At 34.1% G+C, this 14414-nt stretch overlaps 1 protein-coding gene across 1 annotated transcript in view; it reads right to left on the bottom strand.

The window, feature by feature from the left end:
* The window catches only part of MALRD1 (MAM and LDL receptor class A domain containing 1), a 211258-nt gene that overhangs the window by 143587 nt on the left and 53257 nt on the right, over nt 1–14414 (bottom strand). The window contains 3 exon segments of the mRNA XM_057384351.1: nt 24–40; nt 866–1000; nt 3663–3749. Of these exon segments, the coding sequence (XP_057240334.1) occupies nt 24–40; nt 866–1000; nt 3663–3749 (239 nt within the window).

Genomic DNA, 14414 nt, shown 5'->3' with positions numbered 1-14414 from the left:
TGATGCTTTTCCTCAGCCCTTACAGAGGTGATTGACTTCTCTACACAATGTGTAATGAATTCAGAGTTTTTATTTCAGAGTTTTTTTGCTTGCAAAGGCTGATGAGGTCACTGTCTCTAGATGTCTGTCCCCCTCATTAACTGCTTTTGGTAAAGCAGTTCTTTCAAGTACTGTTCTTTGAGGCAAAAGGAAGTCATTAACAGCTTCTTCTAAAACGCTACAGTGTGAACTGCTGAAACTCAGAAGCAATCAATAATTGTTTTAGATCTTTACAGATATCATCTGGGCACCTTGTCCACTGTCCCCCTTCCAGTGTTCCTGTAAGACTATCCGAGCTTTACAGGATGGAACTCACTTCTCTGAATTTCACAATAATTGCTGCTGCTGATACAATTTTGTATGAAAAAAACGCAACAACCAAACAAGCAAACAAAACCCATACCCATTGAAGCAGGAAAAAGTGAATCCAATTCTCCCAGATGTCTCTCCCAAACATGAAACTCTATAAAATTATTCTCTCTTCCAGTCTGGACTAGTGAACATTTTAAGACACTGTGCTCACTTAAAATTGTCGTGTATAGTTACCAATCTATAGGGAACTGAGGATTCCTTCCCCTACCACATTTCAGTAGTAACTTGAATTGAAATGTTGAGTCTGAATCAGAAGGCAGAARGTGCATTACATCACATGTGTTAAGAGCAAAATGTTATTATTTTTCTGGGGAAAATCACATTAAAATAATATCCAGGTGCTAAAGGGCAAAGATAACAGTTGCTAAAGCAATGAATCTAAGACCCACAGACCAATAAGGGAGCAAAGAACATGAATTCATCCACTCACCACAAGCTGATTCATCAAACTTACCTGAGCAGTCAGGTATAAAATCACACTTCTGGATCATCTGGAGGCAGACAAACTCCATCTCTGTGCAGTTGTTCATGGGGAGCGTGGCAGGAACTGAATTTACTGAAGTAGTTGTAGAAATAATGGGCAAGTTTCCTTTGAAAAACGAGCCAGAATAATGTTGAGCGCCTGCACCAAGGCATTCCAGCTTCATAATGATTTCTCCCCTTGCCACTCCCACCCTTTTCCAGGGTACAGCTTTACTGGAAACATGGATGGACGCTTGAGTTGAGTGATTTAAATGCTGCTCAGCAGGAACTGAACTGGAAGTGGAAAGCACTAGTTTTGCCACATCATCCATACAATCTTTGACACTCGCAGTAATTTATTTACACCTCTTGCCTGTCTCTCAAATTAGGATTAACCCAGTGAGTCATTTCAAAAGACTATTGCCAAGACTCAAAGCAATCACAGAAATTTATTTTCCCTGTGAACCAAGGCTAACAGATTATTCTGATGATAATGGGTTTTTTTAACATGTTGATTACTACAAGTGACTGTGGAAATTACTATGTAACCTTTTTACCTTGCAAATTTATCACTGCAAAAAATTATTTTCTCATTAGAGAAATAAGTCTGAGGTCACCAACTTGTTCCCYACCTCCTTCATGTTTCATTCAAACTCATTACCACTTCTTTCAAATCAATTGTCTTTTTTCGCCTCCTACTCTTTACTATGCACCTTTCTTCAAGCTTTTCTCTTTTCTTGCAAACCTTTGCTATTATTTTCCATAAAAGGAATTTTCATTATAAAACTCCTTTTTTAAAATTTAATAGTTTATGAAATTATTAGCTGTAGTGCACAATGCACCTGAGCAATATACMTGAGTTAATGAAAAAGTACATGTGAAGACTTTTTATATTAATTGTGTCTGGGATAGCAAGGAATTCTTTTCCCCCTGAAGGATGGAGCACTRGTATTGATAATAAATTACCCATTTCTATTTTGCAGGATTGAAAGCAAATCTATGACAATAAATAAATTATACTCCAAACAAATTATTTATATTCCCATAATGTCCTATGATTCAAACAAAAGACTAAGGGGAAGGAATGTTTTGMAGGAAGAATTGTATGAATTGATAAATTTATCTACAAGTCATAATAATAGCAAGGACCTTACTGGACAGAAATTTTTAAATATAAATGYCACATTCAAGTCTCTCCTAATCCACTGAAATGGGAGAAGAAATTTTTAAGTACCAGAGCCTTCACGACACCTGAAAAGAAAGGAGGAGCTGATACTTCCTCCATTTTGAAACAATTAATCTTCTRTACTTTATTAAATATCATTTTGTCCAGAGCRAGCATCACTGAATAGCCTTTGKCWAKGACATTCAAATGATGTATTGAAGCAGTACYTTCAGTAGTTAAAAAATTCAACATCTTTAATATTTATTATGAGAGACTTCACCACTGAGCTGCCAAGCCAAGCTCTCCCAGTCACTGTTTGGTTGTTTGAAGTGGAACAAGAGGAATTGGGCAGTTCTTGATTTGGTGTGCAGGGACATGGGAACTCTGCTTTTTCAGCCTGATCCAACTAGTGTTAAATATGGTGGAACATGCCATAGCTCCTGTGTATTTTGACTGTTTCTTGGTTGTTGGGGTATTTTTATGGTGTGGAGATAAAATAAAAGCTAGACTCCAGACTGCCACAAAAATTGCTTTCAACAGGTAAAACATTTTAAAATATACAGGAATCAAAACCTGATTCCTGTCCACCAGCTTTTTTTTTCTTAGTTATGTTCTTTGAAACTCTGACCGTCTATACTTTCCAAATGTCTTGTTTATTTTCAAAATTTTCAGTCATAAATAATTTGAAGATATTTAGGATATTTCTGATTAGTTCTTTTGAGATTTTCTTCCCTGAATATAATGCACGGCACATTAACTGAGTATTTGCAAAAAGCCTTTATATCCAAAACATTATAATAACTGCTTTATACTGTATAAATATGGTACAACATTAGATAATTACCTGCAAAAGAAATACCATACACCTTTGATATTTCTCTAATATAACTAATTATATCTACAAGAGATTTTTGGAGTAGAAGAACAAAATGCATCTTCACTAGGGTGTTTTAGAGCAAGTAGGCTACTAATATTCAGACACTTTAAAATTGTTTGGTGTTCTACTGCCCTATAACTGCTTTATAGCGACTGTCACACCATATTTAACCCTTCAATTCTTTCTGCAGCTAACAGCAGCCCTCCTAAAACTCCTTGAGTGATGAACTCCAGGTCTTGAGTCTGGTGTCTTGAAGTACATGTAGTTTGGGATAGAATATTCTACAATTCTGTCGACACAGTACCACCCTTGGAACAATACTTTTGATGACAGGTTGCTCTGTCACTTGAACTATTTGTGTGCTGTCACATGAGAGCAATTGGCACAGAAAGCACATTCAGAATTATTGGGAGAGGTAGAAAGCTGTATCAAACTGAACTGGCTCAATGAAAGTTCAGCTCATCTACACACCGGTAAGTTTCTTTTTCCTTCTAAGAATCAAGATCTCAAACAGCATGGAAGTTGCACCCTTCTCACTAAGGATGTCTTTTGGATCTTTCATACACAGCAGAAACTATTTTGGGCTGATGCTTGATATGAGGATCTGAGAAGCAGGGAAACAAGTCTGGACTTCCTTGTCAGGCATAAGTCACAGTTTACCTGGTTTTTATTTTCTAGCAGTTTTACATTTACAAATRAGAGCAAAGAATCAGCTCACAGCTTGGAGATGTGCACTTCAACTCTTACTATWGTAAAGAGTACGGCCTGGAAAAGTCACATCATCAAGTCCAATGTCTCCAGTGAAACCATATCTACGGTGCCTTCCACCAAAATCTAGGGAAAAAAAGAACTACAAAAGCATTTTTCAGTATATAGTAGACTTCCACTTCTAATTCAATATTTCATATGAATTGATAGAGGAGTCATTTGCCATGTTTCACACTTAAAATKACATTAAATTTATTCTATGGGATGCATTCTATTTAATGACAATTTATGAAAGAGGCTAATTATTATCAGCTTTCACTGGTGGTCACATTAATCACAGTGAACCATAACAGAATGGTTGGCTTTGSATGGTGGAAATTCACTAAAACATCWTTGTGATATAAAAGGATGGYGAGACATTATCATAAGTGGCATATTGTGATTACCTCCTTTGATACTTATTGCAATAACATTAATCATCCTTAAACATAGTAACATTCATTTGAATAAAATATGGACTCTTACACCAATCCCAGGATGATGAAAACAATTAGGCAGGWTAGAAATGAGCTATGAAACCTGGTACAGAAAAATATTCTGCTATTTCATTAGAGTTATCAAGGTTGTATTTTTTCACTGTCATTATTGTCTACTGCCAGGGAATGGGAGAAGTCAATGTTTGTGAAATACTTTGTGGAAGACTATATAAACCTCTTCCTACTGTTGCTGAGTTATAAATATTCAAGAAGGTGATTAGCTACAGATTTTGTAAGAATATTCTTAGTTGAACTAATTAATAAATCTCTATTCATAAAAATAAAGTCTTCTCAAAACGCACACTTTAAAAAAAGAAAAATATATGTTCTTTCTGTTTCAACAGAGCTCATACACTGTTATTTCTTCACTATTTTTTAAAAATATTTATTTCACACATTACACACACACATTCAGTTTCTGAAATGTTGCACAAATTTTCTAATTCTATTTAATTATTTTATTTATTTATTTATTTATTTATTTATYTATTACTCAGTTTATCCCTCTCTTCAGTAAAAAATTCCTATATGGAATGAAGTATAGCAGTAAAAATATGATAATACTGTTACTTCTAAATTTTTTTTGTAATCAATTTATGAGCAATTTTATTTGCAAAGAAAAGTTATATTCAACAAGAACTATTTTTCATTCTATATGTACACAGAGCTTTTAAATGTCATACTTGAAATTTATTACCTTGTAACAGGAGGCAAAATACTTAAAAGAGGCAAGGAATGGCCTTAACTTTGTTAAAGTAAAAGAATAATATCAGTCTGAATATGTTAACACTGACAAATTTGATTCTGCAATTCTGAAGTTGCATGTGAATTTTTTTTTTTTAAACTGATGCTGACATCACCAGAGTAAATAAAAATTATTACACTTCATTTATAGACTACGCCCATTAAACAAAATAAATAAGTGCGATAAAAGAAGGCAGGTATATGTTCTCTGCTATGGATATGCTCCAGATGGGTCATTTTATCATGAAATAYATTTAATGAGAATGACAACAGTAAATTACAGCATTACTTTTTATTGCTCTCACATTAGTATGGATTCTTATTTTTCTCTCAGAATACCCATAAATATTTTTTACAATATTACCCCAGTCTTTTGGGGTTTTTTTGAATGAAATGGGGGCAGTGCTAGAATATTGGTACCAATAGCAATAAAATGGTTAGAAGCAGGAAAGAGGACAAACAGGACATTTTCTATTTTGAAATGCCATGCAAGGCAATTTATCATTCCAAAATGACAAATCTCCTCCCAGTGTAATTTTGACTGGCAAACACACAGCAGTTTAAATATAATTTTTGACTTGTTGTCGAAGTATGAAAGATTATACACTTGTAATCAATTACTTATTAATCAGATTCAGAGAAAAGGGCAGTGGGTTTATTTAATCACAGAGTTATTACTAAGACAAACCCAAATACCCTCACAAGTGCATTACTTTTCCATGGGACTGGATTGTGCACTGGTGGATGTCATTGTTGGATATTCAAGGAATTTCCCTACCCATATCTGCCTGTGCCCATGTCCCCAGTTCTGGGGGTCATAGGGGCTGAGGACATTTTTGTGTAACAACTTCCACCAATGTTTCCCTTAAGAAAATTGTGCTCTTGCACCTTAAACAGGAATATGTTTATAAAGGGATTAAAAATATCCAAAATTAGAAGTGACAAGACACAGCTCTGTAGGGAGAATTGAATTCATAATACCCCTATATTGTTGTGATAATGATTATGATTATGATTATGATTATGATTATGATTGTGTTGTTTAAAATCTCCCACCCACTTAAAAAAAAATAAATTAAGCACTTGGGCAGTCTGACGCTTTGATATGTAACATTTATAGCACAGAAAATGTAATAGTGGTGTAGGTATACACTTAAAATGGAAAATAAGACCAATTTATGAGTTAGTGCCCTCATACACAGCATAGTCTCTCAGCAGCTGTGGTTAAACTTTGACCACTTAAATTAATTTGCCAGCTGCAATTCTGCAAACTACATAAGCTATTATTAAACAGCTTCCAGGGAATTCATCTGCCATGAAACTCATTTCACATCAATTTATTATTTGAATGAGGATAAATAGTTCCCAATTTCATGTTTTCAGAAGTCTAAGATCCAGTCTCAAAGAGATCTATGAAGGTAGCAAACATATTTGACATAAAGAGGGGAAAAAACCCCAATTCCATGAAAGCAAACAGTTTAGAATGACACTCTGTATACATAAAAGGAATGATCCCTTATGATTTTGAACAAAATAGGYTTTTGAAGAGTGAAGTGTTGTTATGACAAGTGTTAATAGAGAAATTACAATGGGTAACGTTCTGCACAAATGCTCAATTTTTACAGTAATGCTMATTTCTGTCACTAGCCAATTCCCACTGAAGGTTACCAAAATAAAATCTCATTTCCATACAAGCCTAGTTTAAGATAGAATGGAATTAATTTAAAAAATTGTGGGGTACTCAAAATTCTGAGGRTTTCTGAGTGTCTAGGAAATAACGATATTAGTTCTAACGTGTTTAACTCATAATTTAGACAAACAGTATCTCAGGTCAGCAGGTGTCAACAGTGTTATTTAGTGATTTTATCAGTAGTTAGAACATGCTAATTTTGATTAGGTTTGCTACTATGATTTCTGGCAAGAAATCATGTGGTTTGGAAACAACAACACAAATAACTGAAAAAACACTGCCATCAAAAACTTCTGTTGTAACTTACTGAAAGCAAATTCACACATTTCACCACATATCTCTGAGGTAATCTACTCCTATGCTTTAATGATAGGCATAAATAAAGAAAATTGCATAATAATGTATAATAACCTTTCATCAAAAAAGCAATAAATTCCTTATGAGATGATTGAAATTTGGGAATTACAGACAAAGGACAAACCACAGAGCAAAGCTTAAAAACTTCTTTTCATTAAGATCCGTTAAGATATTTTCATACAATGATCATGTCGGAAGTAATGTCATAAATCTTCACCACAGAATAATTTTTTTCAAGAATATGTGAATATATTCCTCTAATTATTTCTCAAGAAGTACATTAAACAGGAACACTATTTTTCAAGAAAAGACAGTTCTTTCAGAAAAATTTTGATATTACAAAAAAGCTGAGAAATTGAGATTTAATTTTGACTTGCTGGGTAGTTATTAATTCATGTCAAATAMGAGATGGACTGCTTTGATGAGTCCAAACAGGGTAATTTATTCCTCCTTCGTTTTGTTTCTCTGCTTCCTCAGCTGCCACCAAAGGAGCAGGCACTGTGGACTTGAGATTTACCGCCCAATCTCTCATCCAGATGTCCTGTAGTTGCATCCTGTCTGTGTGGCACTGAACTCTCCCTGTACCTTCAGAAAAAAAAAAAATAAAAAAAAAAGGTGCATGGGTTGTCACAGCATGTTCCAGTTTTCTTGAGGGAGAGATTTAGGGAATCAGAGCTATGATGTACTGCATGGAGCCCTTCTCCCCCAAGAGCAACCACAAGTGTAGTCAGGCCATCAGCTTCTGGAAGGATTATCAACACTGTGTCACACATCATTTTAATCCTATCCATTGAGAAGTTCAAGATCCACAGCCCGTCTTCAAAGCTTATCAGCCCCTTTCTTTTGTGACCATCGAAAATACTTTAGAAATTAACGTCTCAAGGCTTCAAAGGTTGAAATAAAGTTCTTTCATGCAARTGTCCAAATAAATGGTTACCAACATTCTCACGGTTACACACATCAAATATGAAAAATCTTGTGTCAAATATTTGATATTTTACAACACTTGTTTTTATAAGATACTGAAAAACACTAGTTCTAGTTCAGTAAAGCACTTTATCACACTTCACTACAGGCTTCTGAACCCTCGTGCTGATTTATGATGTTTTTCACAACATTTCTCTAAAGTGCAGGCATGAATCACATTTCTATCCTGTTTTAGACTATTCAGTAATGTTGGTGGGATTAATAACTGCATATTCTGGGAGTTTTTAACTTGCTGCATTAAGGCTACAAAACTTCATTCAAGAGAAAAGGTTCTTTTGTCACTCTGTAATAYTAGCAGTGGAAGAATTATTGCAGAAGTAATATATATTCAGTGGTTACAAACTTTCTGTGATTGTGGGTTTATAAAAYAACATAAATAGCCTGCCAACTTGGGAAACATCTATATAGCAATGATAATTATGAAGCTATGTTTAAACCACCTTAAGYTCATGGTTAGTTTTGACTTAATCTGAAAGGATATACAAAATCTTCTTTCCTTTCTCCCAAGGTTTCCCTCAGATTCTCTATGTAAGAAAATTAAAAAAAAAAAACCAACAAAAAACAAAAGGGATTCTTGCTAAGTTACGTATCATATTTCAGGTATTTATAGTCCTCAAAGAAGTGTCCCATGTTGACCAGGATGACCTGTTATGACCTGAGTACTTCTCTCCCTCCCTTTTGTACAGTAGAGATGTCAAGATATGAAGGGCTGCCGTATATAGCTATAAAGACATTTTTGCATCTCTGTCCAGGGAAGCCTGGGTAGGGTAGAATGGACAGACTCCTACCTGACCTCTGCAATGCTTACTGCTAGGGAAATTCTTCCACACTGAGCTAAGGAGCATTCTGAGAGGAGGYACTCACTGCTTTCTTTTCGATCCTTGTAAAAACATATGTAGTAGCAAACAGTGAAATATCTGTTCAGCAGCAATTGTTAAAGAGCAAAGAGATCACTATGAGATGTTTTGCCTAAAAATGTGGACCTGTCCTGACCCYAAGGGTTTTTCCTGACTTAGTTACACAGAGTTGCTGCTCCTACATCCATGCATGTGGCCTTAACCTCCCAAAGTAAGAAAACAATAACATAGGGATATCACCGGAAGATGTGGCTTGACATGAAATCCTGTCTTCATTGAAGTTAATGAGAGTTTTGATATTTATTTCAGTGGGAGTAGAATTTCTACATCATTTCTTAATTCTGCTATAAGCAGGTTCAATAAACAGAAAGCTTATAAAAATATTTTTWAAAATCTCTGCTTGATATAAAGCATAGAACTATAGAAAGAAAATTTAATTAAATCTTCAATGAAGTACAGCTTTCCTGTGATCTTCCTGTTACCTTTTCAAAKATGGCTTCTAGATCCAGTTAACGCATGAGATAAAAGTTACTAACATTTTCCTTCTCCTTGCAAAGTTATCCAAGTCTCAGTTTTCCTGTTCAGCAGCTGCTAATAAGTAATACCAATAAGAAATATCAATAGGGAATGTGAAACAGTAATCTTGATTTTCAGGAAAGCAAAACTCCAATCTTGTATGATGCCCCTCAAATTCAAATGGYCCAACACAGTTTCTCAGTGGGCTGYGGGTTTTGAAAGATGCTGAAAACCTTTCATTACTTCAAGTTTTCCATATTTAAAACGTGGGCAGAACTTGACAGTTCAATAGTGAATAGRAAGGTTATTTTTACTTTATGGGATTTCCTTTGAGCAGCCTGCATGTAAATAGGGAAAAAAGGTAAAAACCACTCACCCTGGCCTCCTTTTCCTCTCCCCTCTCAAGCAAAAACAAATTGCAAGCAAATGACAGATGTGAAATTAAGAATATAATATTCACTACGAGAGGCACTATTAAAGATAGATTAGAAATTGTTATTCTTGGTCCCCTTTGTGCACAAGTTGTGACTTGATGACATAATGACAAGTCTTCCACAGCTTATCAATAAAACATTAACACAAAGAACAAATTATTTCCATTGTTAACGTGGGTTATATCTTCATAGTGTTAAGTATTCTGATAGCACTGAACAAAAGGCCACTATCTTTCCTGAAGACCTGAACTAAGCCCCTGAAATTTTCTCTGTATGTTTGTACAATATGTTTTCCTGACTTCTCATGTGATTTTCTTGTTTCCACAGTTTTCTAYGCTCTGAAATCCACTTAGCAGAAATGGCAAAACTGCTGCCATTCTAAAAGGCATTGACACTTCAACAGGCCAGACATGGAGTAATCCTCAATGATTTTAAATTGAAAGAGAAGAGATTTAGATTGGACATAAAGAAAGAAAATTTTTATAATGATGGTGTGAAGTGTGCTGGTCAGATTGGATGCAATTTTTTTTTCCTTGTTTAATGTTACAAAAATAAGGGCAAACTCACAATTTGATTTGTTTTCTTACATTGCTTTCCACACTAGGAAATAATATTTCTCCTTGGGACAATAAAGAGTTATGAGTGCTCTTCCCCAGAAGAGTTGCATGCAAAGAAGTTTGGTCAGCTCCATGTTTTGGACTAATGATTATATATATATATAATGCAGATTATATGTATATGTGTAAATATATAGAATTTCATCAATTATTAATAGGAATTTGAACCTGATGTTCATCAATTAATAGTAAGAGAAAACTGAAAAATTCAAACACTGAAGTAAATCTACAAAATTATTGATATTACAAGCCCCACTGAAAATTTCTGAGGGACTGTGAAATGTGATATAAGATCTAAAACTTGTAAATTTTTCTGTAGTTCTGATGCTTTTTATGTAGGAAATGAAATTTCAAATTTTATTACTTAAAGGATATTACAGCTAAAAAGGAAGTCTAGTAAGTCATTATCTTGTCTTAAACTGGTACAAAGGGTATTTAGTTTACTATAAGTCCTCCTGTATTATACATGTATGAAATATACTTATTACCACTAGAAATGCCTGGAAGAAAAACATTTTGTTCTGAAACATCACAAATTGCCACAGTGGACTCTTTTTGTTTGAAACAGAACTCAAAACTATAAAAATTGTTTGAAGAATGGAATTGAAGAAATAATTTATTTTACTACAAGAATTTTGAGTCTTTCATTGCAGAAATGGTTGGTGGGGTGAGGGTGGTCAATCCCTTCTCTTCTCACAAAAGTAACTGCAAGAAACAACAAGAATTGAAGAAATACTCGAAGAGTGAATTTTGTGATGCCGTTTCACTAATTGCATAGCTGATCATCAGAATCCCCAAAGARCGATTGCTGTCTCATCTCACTGAGGAACGAAAAGGAGGAGTAGAGAGAGTGAAAAAGCAGAGCAGCCCGTATGAAAGGAAGGTTGTTTTATATTTGTGTTCACAGAACGAGGTGACATTCTATATTCATACCAAATGTATCATTCTAATTTTCAATTAATATTCAATTATTTTCTAAGCTAACACCTGATGGATAAAAATATTAAAATTATGACAGTGGATTTTTCTGTTTACTTTTCTTAACCAATTGTAAAATAGGAAAATATCATATGCATTTAATATCTATTTAATTGCAACTTTATCTTTTATTATTTATTTTCTCCTGATTTTGGCCCTTATTTTTCAAATTTAAATGAAGAAATTTTTATATTTGAAGAGATAAGTAGGGTTTTATATGTGACAGTCAGAATACTAGAATTTTTAGTAATGATACCAAATATAGCATTAATAGTTAACCATGTACTTAAACAGTCTATTTGCATTTTTAAATTTCATAAGAGTCACAATGTAGAAAAAGCAAAACTAATCTTTATAAAACCATCATAAAATTATTACATTAGACTCCTTTATGTATTACTTATGTTTTGCAGTATCAAAGATCTATAACCATCTTTGTTTAGAGAGATAAACATTTAGTTTACAGATGAGACAAAAAGGGAATAACTCTGTTGGGGTAAAGAAAGTAATTTTTTTTAATAATTTGTTTTGTAATATCACTTAAGGTCTCTTAAAACAGACATGTAGGTCTGTGATTTATATCATGACAAAAAGGACACTACAGTGCCCAAAAGGAGTGAGATACAGAATTTTTGCATTTTCCCCCTATCATCATTTCCTTTTCTGTGTCATCAGAAACTTGAATTAATGGAGAAAGCAAAGAGAGTGAAATTTATCCAAAATGTTAAAATAGAATCTTTATTCCTTCTTCTGAGCAGAAACTATTTCAGATACAATTATTCCAAGGAAAATAAAAGCAAACACTATTCATCATCAATATAAGTAGGTTACCATGGACAGAATCTTATTTTTCCTCTTCAAACATTTATCTAAAGAAAAGACGTGCAAGTAAATTTGTCAAGGATGAAAATAAATACAGATCAAGTAAAGAGACGAGGATACTCAACAGTGGGGTTTTTTCATACTAAAACAAGTACCCCATGTAATTAAAAGGAATCATTTATAAAGAATTTATTTTTAACTTGAATTTTTCCAAATTAAAAAAAATTTCATCCTTTCTTGTAGATTATATCCTTTGCAGAGGAAGTGAAACTCTAGATTAATAAAGCTGCAAAATTTTAATAAACATGTGTATTTTGGGACCATTTTTATTACTTGTTAGCAGTGGTATTTGACAGAGGTGCTTGATTTTGTCTCAGAAAACTGCCTTCCTTTCATTCAAATGATTTAGCTCTAAATTCACCTTTTCCTCATCCAGCTACACCCGCTGTTCTCATTGATGTCACATTTAACACTCTGGTGTAAAACATCTGATGGAACAGCAACAAATGTCACCATTGTTTAATGGCAGCTGGAACAAAGCTTTCCTGACAAAATTAAGATTCTGAGGCTTATTAGGAGCTGGTGTGAGCCAAGGGAGCTGTTGCATTTGGGTTTCTGCCAGAGCATTCAATTAAAGGGCCTACAGTTTCATACCTATAGAGTTCAAAACTTTCAAAAGGGAATCTGASTTTCAAGGGGTTTTCAAGTGCCTTTCTTTGCTGCTTTGAATTTTTGGCTGATAACTCCACCTTTCCCTAGGAGTTGGTGTATGGGCACCATTGTTTATGCACTCCCAAAGTTGGCGTCCCCCACTCAGAAAATAAACTGAATACTTGAATTTGAGGGATTTACTATTTATAGTGATTATTTKTTGGTATGTGGTAAACAAATGACCTACTTACATAGGGAGGGAAGAGGAGATATCTCAGATGTTTGATTAGCTCATACACTTAGAAGAAAACTTTGACTGGCAGAGACCATCTTTGGTCCTAGAATCTAACAATTTCTATTCACCAGAAATCTCTGAAAATCCTGTAAGAGCTGACAAGAAGCACTGGTTAGAGACAGAGAAAATTGTGAGGGCAACACATGTATTTTGACCAGAAAATTATTAAAAYYTTCTATCTTATTTTTAGATTTTTGTGAAAAAAATCCATTCTCAAGTGAATCTAAACACTTCCTTTGAAGTTTTGAGGTGACCTACAAAACTTTAGGCATGTGGTGTAGAAGCAGTGAAACACTAACTTTATGGGGTATAGGGAACACAATATAGTAAATATAGAAGCTGCAAATTTAATATTGTTACACTGCTGGTAGACAGCCCAAAACTGAGAGGCTGTTCTAATACACATCTCAGAAATATTTCAAATATATTCAAATATATTCAAATGTTATGCACTTAAAAGAAAAATTGGAAAGAGAAAGAAAGATTGGAAAGAGAAAGCTAGGAAAGAGAAAGAAAGATTGGAAAGAGATCAGCTCTTGGCAACTTAGAAACAGAACACAACTTGCTCTCTTCTAAACTATGAAGTGTCGTAGGTTGTGACACAGCAAGATCCATTTTAAGATATACAATGCACAATAATGAACATCAGATCTTGATCTMTTTCTTCAGAACAACCAAACTTAYATCTCATGCCCCTAAAAAATGACCRTGAGAAACAAAATTACATCSTTCACTTWCGTTTAAATTTAGAGCAGATTTAAGTTGATATTCAGCAAATATTACTCCAGACTGATATCCCCTCAAGCATGTAAGGTGCCCCCTGTTTCTCAAACTGATTGTGATTTGCATAATTTAGTTACCTCAGGATGTGATAAAGAWAATGCTAGTTAATTTTATTTTATATTAATGTTCTTGAGTTCTTAAAATTGWTGAATGAATGCTTCAGGGGAAACAACCATCAAGAGCACCCTTCAGCACTCAAGGTGAATGTCAAAAATGTGAATCAATCATAGCTTTCCTCAGTACTTTCTAGTTCTTTGTTTGAAGGGGACAAATATGTCCGGCATGACTCCTATCTTTAGTATAGATATTTTAATTTTTTTTTTTATAGGAAGAGTATAGTCCCCAGAAGAGCAAGAACATACATTCCTCTCAGTCCATCATTACACTGTACTTCTGTCAGTAAAATCAAAGATAGCACATTGACCCAAAGCAACTGGCAGACTGTAAATGCTCTTTTTWAAAAATAAACTTGTGGTGAATGATCATGTTTTACCAAGTTAAAGAAATATAACTGCTTTGGATAA

This window comes from Malurus melanocephalus, unplaced genomic scaffold (genome assembly GCF_030028575.1).
Source record: "Malurus melanocephalus ecotype Western Australia unplaced genomic scaffold, MMel_1.1 scaffold_14, whole genome shotgun sequence".
NCBI classification, from domain to species: Eukaryota; Metazoa; Chordata; class Aves; order Passeriformes; family Maluridae; genus Malurus; species Malurus melanocephalus.
This window is presented reverse-complemented; position numbering and strand designations above follow the sequence as displayed.